Raw genomic sequence first — 9,680 nt, 5'->3', positions numbered from 1 at the left:
TCAGGCATACCACAAGGCAGTCATCTGGGTCCGTTGATTTTTCTTTTGTATTTTAACGACGTACACTTTGTTGTGGAAGGGCGTCGACTGACGTTCGCAGACGACCTAAAAATTTTTCTGCGAATATGCTCAATTGAAGATTGCCGTTATCTCCAGGACCAGATAAACGTCTTCGCTGGATGGTGTGATCTCAACCGACTAGTCGTCAATCCAGCAAAGTGCTCCGTAATCACTTTTTCACGGAAGAAACAGCCGATAATCTTCGAGTATAGCATTTTTGATACGCCAATCGAACGAGTGCAGTGCGTTAAGGATTTGGGTGTTCTGTTGGATTCGCAACTGACATTCTCCCATCATATCGCTTATATTGTCGATAAAGCATCAAGAACGCTTGGCTTCGTCTTTAGAACTGCAAAGAACTTTACCGACATCTATTGCCTGAAAGCGTTATACTGTTCCCTCGTTCGCGCAACATTGGAATATGGGTCTGCGGTGGGTTCGATTTCCATCTGACACGAAATATGCTTCGTCGTAAATTTTCTAGCTTTTTCGCTGGCCTGAGGGACTGAAGACATATTTTAAGTTTGAAATGTTTTACGATCTTGACTTTTTTATATTGAATGTTTTGTCATGTTTGTTTTGTTACATAATATGTATTTTTGTTTTTACTTTTAATATCATTGGGACTATACATAGTCTGTTGATGTAAACCTAAATAAATAAATAAATAAATAAATAAAATAAATAAATTAGATAAATGGATAGATATTTCAATTTGAGAGATTTGAATTTTTCTCTAGGAGTTCATTTAGTGATTATTTCCCATAAAACCACTTAAAGAATTTTCCTAAGGAATTTCTCCAAGAATTTTATTCTAAATATTTCTTTCACTAGGGCAAACGCTCCCTTAGTGGAGGTAGCTCCAATAGTGGAGGTAGTGTGTTTTGGCATGTTTCGCGCTAATAAATGATTATGTGATATTTTTGTATTATGTACGATGCGAAAATGATACAAGTAATCGAATAATATTCATGAAATTTAACCGTAAAACTATTTAAAACAATTATTTTGCTTATTTTTTTTGCTCCTTTGCACCTATAGTGGTACATCAGTACCCATAGTGGAGGGTCCCATAAGAAATCAATGGTTTGCGCCACTAAAGGAACCATCCTTAAAATATACCTCCACTAAAGGAACAGTGTTCCTATTATTGGTGCAAGGCTTTTTGCAGGGAAATTTCAAATGAATCGTGATTTTTATACATTTGAATGATAGAAGGATTTGAGATCTATCGAATGATACGTTAAAATCATATATTTCATGATCTTAACACCGTGTTTTAGCAGTTTTCCCTTAGGTGCACCACTAATGGTACACTTGCCCTACTGAACTGCAAAGTGCGGCCTCATAAGTGCGAAAGTGTGAATAAAAATGCGGGATTGCATTGAATCCTGTGGTTTCTTCAGAGCACTTATTCTTTGATTTACGAAGACACCTACCCGATTTGATGCAATTGCGCGCTTTTATTAGCGTTTCCGCACTTGTAAAAATTTGTGCGATAGTCCAGTGGTGACATAAATGCGCAATATCTTAAAATACAACCTGGATTTTTCCAAAAATAATTACAGAAATTATCTCGAAGATTCCATCAGGAATTACTTCCCTAGTAGCACACATGTTATAATAGATGCAGAATAACTATTATATGACTATATCTTGTCATATAGCAGTTGATATGCCATAATTATAATATGTGTGTTATTCGGGTTCATATATAATTTCAGATATGTTTCAAGAAAATCGCCAAGGTTCCCGTTTTAAACATGTTGCAGTATTCAACCTGAAATGCCTCCAGGGATTTCTCAGGATTTCCTACATAATTGTCCTTCAGAATTTCTTTAAGATTTTGACTAGGAATTTATCTGAGTATATCTTCAGAAATTACTCCAGAGATAGCTTCTAAGATTTCTTTGAAAATTCCAGTAACAGGAAATCCCGGAAATTCCAGTAACAGTAACTTTAAGAGATTCCTCAATGAAGTTTTCACAGATTTTTCCAAGCATTCTTCCAAAAGTTTTTCGTGACGAATTTTTAAAGCAAATATTAGAGTAACCTCTAAAAAAACTTGTTTAAGTTTTTAAGTCATTCTTGATAAATAAGGATTTTTAGAGAAACTCTTGACAAAACTTAAGAGTAATTGCTAACATTAATGAATAAAAGAAAACAAATCAATATTGAATCTCTGTGAAGCAACTCCTTGAAAAACGAAATCGCTAAGAAGTTGTGTAGGAATGATCGGAGGATTTCTTGGAAAAATAGCTGTAGTAGTAACTAGTGTGGAATCTGTAGTGAACTTTTGAGAATTCTATGGTATTTTTTATTAGATTCATTGAGGAATGGTTGGTACAACTGTGATCCTTAAATTAAGTGTTCCTAATAGATTTACTGATTACTTACTCGAGGATTTTTTGTAACAATTCTTTAGAGTGAATGTGGGCATAATGGCGTACAAATTCTTACAAAAAATCCCTGAACGTGTTTTATTAAGAGCTTATGAATTAACCTTTTCGGGCTTCTTGGAAGATATTCTGTGGGAATCTTTGTAAGATCTGATAGAGTTGCAGCTGGAAAATTCGGTTGAAAAGTTAGTGAAAAAAATATCTGGAAGAAGTCCTAGAATGGTCTTAAGAGTGCTCAAGGATGTCCTGAATCAAATTCTGGTGACACTTTCTTAAGCATTCCTCAAAAATTGCTGGTTTAATTGGTAAAGAAATCTCTTGAAGAATTTTTGGAGAAAATCCTGTATTAGTCCCTGAAAGTATTCCAGATGAAACATCTGGAGAAAACACAAGAAAAATTCTTGGAACATTTTCTCTGGAAATATGTGAAGAATTTCTGAAAGAACTAGGCCTTGTAGAATTTTGCATTAGAATTCACTACAAGCAAGATAGGGAAAAGAGATCCTTCAGAGACCATATTGGTTAAAATAGAGACCTTTCATCATAAATAGAGACTTATAAGAGATTTGAATAAAAATAGAGACCAAGTCTTTAAGGTGAAAATAAATCGAAGCCAAACCTAAAATTTTCAAGAGCACAAATCTAGAGAACCGAACACCCGTTTGAGCTGGAAACTTAATCGATTGGTGACCACCAGCTAGTGACCAATCGATTAAGCTTTCAGCTCAAACGGGTGTTCGCCCAAGTAGCAAAGTTAATTTTATGCTATTCTTGAAGTATTCTCTTACACCAACTCTATAAAACTAGAAATAAAACCAGTAATTCTACAAACCTATACTAACCCATTGATAAACCTCTCATAAGACTAAAGTGGCCCACACTAGAGACGGTGTTGGAGAGCAACTGTCAAGTATCTCTTAAAACTTGTAATCATCACTTATGGTAATCCTCAACACTTCAATAAACCTTCCACAAGTAGTTCTCAAGACAAGTTAAACTCACAATATGTTTATCGTGTTTGTTTGGCTAACGAATTTATGAATACTTCTTCATAAAATTATCAATCAATAATAATACAAAATGCCAGTTAAAACATCTGTGATGATAACTTTCCGCTTTTTTTTCGACACCTACCTGAGTTTCGGTTGTCACGCTTATTACATCGTGAATATCATGCATGAAACACCCGAAACGCACAATGCGCCTCGGCAATATTGCATTTTCAGAAAACAATTTTATTAATTTGGTGCCCGAAAATGTTGAACAATCCAGCATACATACATTCTCCCATCATGGCTCCCTTGCTAAAGCATCGATTGTTACAATCATGGCGGTAGTTTTACTCAACATCATCATAGAACCATGATAAATTTTGCTGAACTCGGGCAAGCGTAATAAATATCACTTGAGAGTTTTTAGGCTTAAGGCGATCTTGATGAAGACAAACTGATCTTCTTGAAGAACGTAATAAGATTCGTTTGTTTTATTCAAGAGAAGCCAATTTTGAGGTTTGTTTATTTACACTTTTCGTTTTTGGAGAAAAACGTTCATGCTAGATTTTGTTACGGCATGAAATTTAAAGCTACAAAACGACTGAAGGTAAGTATTACCAGCTGTGGATAACTTCTTAATAAGGCCCAGATGTTGAGCAGGGAAAGCAATCGGACATTTAACCACATCCAGAAGTCCACCTTGCAAGGAGGTGTCCAGTGGTCCAGTTCCGCTCCTATATCATGGCCCAGGAGAGGAAGACCACTGGAACTGGTTGTTTGCGTTATTAGTAAGTTTTGCGACGAGATTCCGCGAAGAACAGATCGAAAATCCACGCAAGAATTTATAATACTACAATCACTAATGTACATATTAGTGCGTTGATTGATGGGGGAGAAATTTATGGTGTTCTCGGCCAAGAGTTCTTACTCTCGCTCGAGCGCGTTCTTATAGATAAGAACGAGAGTTTTATAAAACTATTGCCAAGGTCACTTGTTCTTATTGAAAGTCGAATTTTTTTTTTAATTGAAGAGAGTATTTTGGAAAATTAATGGTATTTTATTGATGTACAAGGGGGTCAGGGGCCAAGTCTCCAGCATAAGTTTGAAAACTCACACCGTCCATAATACACCGGGGGGTTTTGGAGTTTGGGAAGTAGACAACGCAATATCTTTGACCAGAAGGTTCTTTAAGTTTTGCTTCTACTCTTGACTTCCAAATACACGTATGAATGATGCAAGGTCGAAAGAACATGAATCAGTCATACATATAGCGGTAGTGAAGTGTTTTGCCTAAGGATATGGGAAAGGAGGGATTTTGGGTGGTGTTTTGTAAATAGCTCTGTGGAACAAGTTTGTTATTAGTTAAAAATTCAGTTAATCTGATTCACCTTGCAATCAGTAATAAGAATATTAACAAAAACATGATACTTAACTTTTCTCGGCCAATACGCTGCCATGTCTTTCCTCTCCAATGGATTTTTCCTCGTTGTAATGGCGGGTTAGATATGAAAACAAGGATAAAGAGAGAAGAAATGTTAGTGATTGTTACATGCTTTATTGCTGTATTGGCCTACAATGAAATCATAGAAAATTCGCTCTTTGGATTTCCATGATAACAATCCCCATGCAGCTTACGAGAAACTCCATGGCAATGATCACTGTACGCCATGTGCGGCATTCAGGACATCTCAACAATACTGAGGACGAACAACAAAAAATGAATCCAAAAGAGCGAAAACCTCAATGTTTCAATGTAGGACAATTCAGCTTTAATGCATGTGAGAAGTTCTTGGTGATATTCTCACAACGGCCATTCAGAATGGTTCGACGGATGTAGATAAAAAATCATTATGATAAAATTAACGCGACGACATGTTAATGAACTCAGAACGATTATTGTATTTGCAACTGTTAATTTCGATAGTTAAACTTAGGGTCGGTTATTGTATATAACTTTTAAGATAAGCAGGAGTAAAGCACGAACGCGAAGTAATGACCTTCCATCCCATCTTCAAGTGCTCCCCACAAGCACAACACTTCATTCTGGCACTTTAGAACGTCCATGTTGTAACTTGTTCACACAAGAAATCTGCCTCGACCGAGTTGGCTTGGCAGAACGCGCCCATACCCCTTTCTGAACCAAAGGACAGGGCCGAAATTTTACAGATGTTTGTTAATCGTACTCAATTTGTCAAGTATAGTCTTTAATACTTACGATTTTGACGCAAAAATCCATTGTAGGGAACATATTCTACCATGAATTACTGCCTCAAAATATTTTCCCTGATTGTAATTCAAATTCCCTGAGAATTCCAGGTTTTTTCCAGGTTGAATAAAATTCCCTGATAATTCCAGGTTTTCCAGGTTTTTCCAGGTAGTAGACACCCTGAGTAGTACGTAGCGTATCACCGGCTTGAGTCGTCGGAGCGCCAGTGAACCGGAAGCCGTCCTCCAACCGGAATCGCTGGACCGACTTCAGCATCCAACTGGTCAACCAGGAGAGCTCGAACAGCAGCAGCGGAGAACGAGTTGTCGTAGAGCAACGAAGTGCACATGAGCGCCCAGTAGAAGTTCAACAGGGCTCTGGCGCGAGGCCAGCCCAAGGGAAGTATGCGTCGTCGCACAGAAAGCTGTCCAAAGCTCCGGCGAGATCCTCAACCGCCAATTGGGCAAAACGAGTAGTCGCAGAGACACCGTAGAAATGACGTAGTGAGCAGCGTTCTTGACGACATTAAGCCCCAACAGCGAACTAGCAGAACAGCTAGAGGCTGAGATTGACGAAATGCATGAGCACAGCCCTCCCCCGATGAAATTGCCTAATGTAGTTCCGGGGGGGATCGAGGCACAGGAGAAGTAGGGAAAGTTTTTTAGTGGTTAAACACGCCTAACGTGAGTTCCACACACAACAGGCCAGGCTTTTGAAACTTTTTTGTACCCTACTATAAATTAAAAATAAAACTAGGGCTAAACATTCTTAGCCCACACGAAGCTGCTGTCTCCGAACACGCAGCTAACCTACACCGATCTCCCAACGACTTCTCGAAGGAGTTGGACATCACTGCTGGTCTATGTCAACACATCCAAAAACATGAAGGCCTCAGGTTTCGACAACATCCTGAACTTGGAGCTCATGCAATTAAGTCTCCAGTTCTATCAACTGGGTTTATTCTACGACTGGCGTGAGGTGAGAATTGTCGGTGTCGTATAGCGAGGTGACAATTCTCGACTCGAGTGAAGTGACTCGCCGTGTGTAAATCAAAAATGGAGAGTCACTTCACTCGAGTCAAGAATTGTCACCTCGCTATACGAGACCGACAATTGTCACCTCACTCCAGTCGTAGAATAAACCCGAACATCTGGCATCCCCTCGCCGTAGAAGTCAGCAAGTCATCCCCATCAGGAAACCTGGGAAGGATCCTTCTTCCTCCAAAAGCTATCGCCCCATCACCCTTCTTCAGGGTTATCAAAGCTTATTGAAAAAACGATCAACAGACGGCTGATTTCGGCATCCGATCAAAATAACATCTTACTCGAGGAACAGTTGACGCGGTCGTTCAACCGTGCACCAAATGACACGAGTAACTAACATTCTCAGGCGGAACAGGTCCCTCGCCAAATCCTTTACCATGGCGTTGCTCCATGTTGAAAAAGCATTTGACAACGTCTGGCATGACGGTGTGGTGTACAAGCTGCACCGATATAATCTTCCCATCTATCTGGTGAAAATCATCAAAAACTATCTATTTGACAGGACGTTCAGAGTTTCCCTCAATGGAGTCGACTCAGACCCACTCAACACCCCCGCAGGTGTTCCACAGGGAAGTATTTTAGGTCCCCTACTATACAACCTATTGACCTTTAAACAATTTAATGTAAAACAAAAATAAACATGAATTTAATGAAAAAACTACGTTTAAGTGCGCATTGAATGGATTCAGTAGTTACGATACTGCAAGCCAAAGCTAAATACTCGTAGCTAAGCAAACTGGCTCCAGTACATCATCTAGATCAAATTTTACGTCTAGAACTGTATGAGTCTTAAGGTTTATCGATAGCCATCGAAAATTGTTATTGCTACCCATTTTGACAAGTGGTAAGTAAGGCTAATGGATCCTTGAAGTAATTTCTCCTGATCAGAAATGCGCTTCCATACCTGAATTTCACACACCCAAAATTTGATATAGGCCAAGAAATTACCGAGCTTATCCAAAGAGGCTGGCTGGTCGCATCGTACACTGAATGCACGTTGTCTGAAGGAAGCTTGTTAAATAAATCGCGAATGTGGTGCTGTTAGCGATGCCTGGGACATGACTGCCCAAAATCTGCGGTTCCAACGTAATCCCGGTCGTCGAAGGACATTTCGGATGTTTGGCTGCTAAATCGATGAACTTCCTTTTCCGTTTAGTGGAAATTGTTTTTATTTGTACACTTGTACATTAAAACTGTACGAATAAAAATGCCACCGTTGGAGGAAAGAACAGGCTATCAACCTGCAATTCCCCACTGCAGCATTCCGATGAGAACAAATCTAACCGAACAGACCTGGAATAGAGAGAAACGGACATTCTTAGACAATCTCTTAAGTGGGGAATAACTTATAAAACTTACCGAATCCCATATCGTCATCGGACTCCTCGGGTTCTTCCTCCTTCTTCTCTTCCTTCTTTTCGGCGGCGGCCGGGGCAGCTCCAGGAGCAGCAGCAGCTGGGGCGGCACCACCTCCGGTTCCAACTCCGGATCCGATGTTGGTAATCAGATCCTTGACGTTGATACCTTCGAGGGCCTTGGCGAACAGACCGGGCCAGTATGGCTCGATGTCAACGTTGGCGGCCTTCAGGATGGTCGAGATTTTCTCATCCTGCGGGAAGGGAATGAAACGGAATCCGGAGGAATTAGTCATACAAGCATGTTTCCAACACAACATAAACAAAACATAACCTAAATATTGTCCGATACTGAAACTATTTATTGAATCTTTTTTTTTTCCTTTCTCCAGCGAGTAGGAAATAAGGAGCACTACACGAATTCTTAGTAAACTTCAGATGGCCTCAAGCTGTTTGATTGCGTTGTTAGATAAAACAAGCATAATTTGGACTTAAGACCAAAAATCGACCAGCTTCGTGAGCAAGTCAACATCCACCACCAATAAAATTTGCAATTTTATCATAATACTTACGGTCACAGCGACATCGTCGTCGACGAGGATGAGCGCCGAGTACACACAGGCTAGTTCAGCTTTGTTGAGAGCCATTTTCAATGACGAAAAACCGTGCAAGTCGTCAAAAACTTGACCTTAGCTCGGAGGGAGAACACTGCACAGTACGGAATCTACTATCCAAAAGAGACAGAGCCGAACGCCACCGACGACAGGTCGCAAAAACGGAAGTACGAAAAAAACGTTTTGGCGTTTCGAATTCGAGTGACAGCTGTCAAAGGTTGCGTTTTGCGTGTGGAAAGGGAATTTTAGAACAAGTGTGGTGTCAACCAATTAGGTCAACCGGACAAATGATGCCGAAATTCAGAAACTTGTATCCAGGTTTTTAAAAATGCTAATGGCTGCCGCAGACAGGCTCGTTTTCTGGTAGGGACATGTCGATTTGACGTTTGGCTTGGGTCGTTTTCTATTGAACGGACCCAAGCTAAACGTCAAATCGTTTAATCCCTACCAGAAAGCGAGCATGTTTGCGGCAGCCATTAGCGCTCGTAAAAAGCTGGATATTAATTCCTCAAACTCATTTTCTGTTGAAATTAAGCAATTTTTTTCTGGATTTTTTATGCTTTTACCCTTTATGAGATATTTTTCCATTACAGTGTAATTTTTTCAGGCGCTGTATGGTCTCGATGTGGGGTATTTAGAGGTGCGGTCGAACATCAAATTAGTATTTGTGATATTGCAAATATTTTATAAAATTTTACTTTCGTCGAGTTACAGTCGAATTTCGTTCTTTGCACTATCTTTAAGTGGGCTACGTTTTAATTGGGCTCCCGTCAGCTGTTTTTCTTTTGTTCTATGTTATTTGACAGCTCGAAACTCAGCCCGATTAGTGAAAGTCTTTCACTAGTGGGCTATAGGTTTAGTGCACGAGCCTATCGATCGCAAGGTCCTTGGTTCGATTCCAGGTTGCCGCGAAAACTATTTTTGTTTTCAAATTTCGGTTTGATAAGGCAAATTTATGAATTTTAACCTGATTCCTTGTGGCGAATTTTCATAAGGGGTTCCTACACGCTA

At 39.6% G+C, this 9,680-nt stretch overlaps 1 protein-coding gene across 1 annotated transcript; it reads right to left on the bottom strand.

Moving 5' to 3' along the window:
• Positions 1 to 7,844: 7,844 nt before the first annotated feature.
• LOC5578368 (60S acidic ribosomal protein P1) lies at positions 7,845 to 8,849 on the bottom strand. The gene is made up of 3 exons (XM_001656889.2): positions 8,628 to 8,849; positions 8,060 to 8,309; positions 7,845 to 7,993 (listed from the first exon to the last, which is right to left on the bottom strand). Exons 1-3 carry the CDS (start codon positions 8,700 to 8,702, stop codon positions 7,980 to 7,982), a joined length of 339 nt encoding a protein of 112 aa, XP_001656939.1. The 5' UTR covers positions 8,703 to 8,849; the 3' UTR covers positions 7,845 to 7,979.
• Between the last annotated feature and the right edge of the window lie 831 nt (positions 8,850 to 9,680).

The sequence above is a fragment of the Aedes aegypti genome, chromosome 2, assembly GCF_002204515.2.
Source record: "Aedes aegypti strain LVP_AGWG chromosome 2, AaegL5.0 Primary Assembly, whole genome shotgun sequence".
Taxonomy (NCBI): Eukaryota; Metazoa; Arthropoda; class Insecta; order Diptera; family Culicidae; genus Aedes; species Aedes aegypti.
The sequence above is the reverse complement of the archived record's forward strand: the minus strand, read 5'-3'. Positions and strand labels throughout refer to the sequence as shown.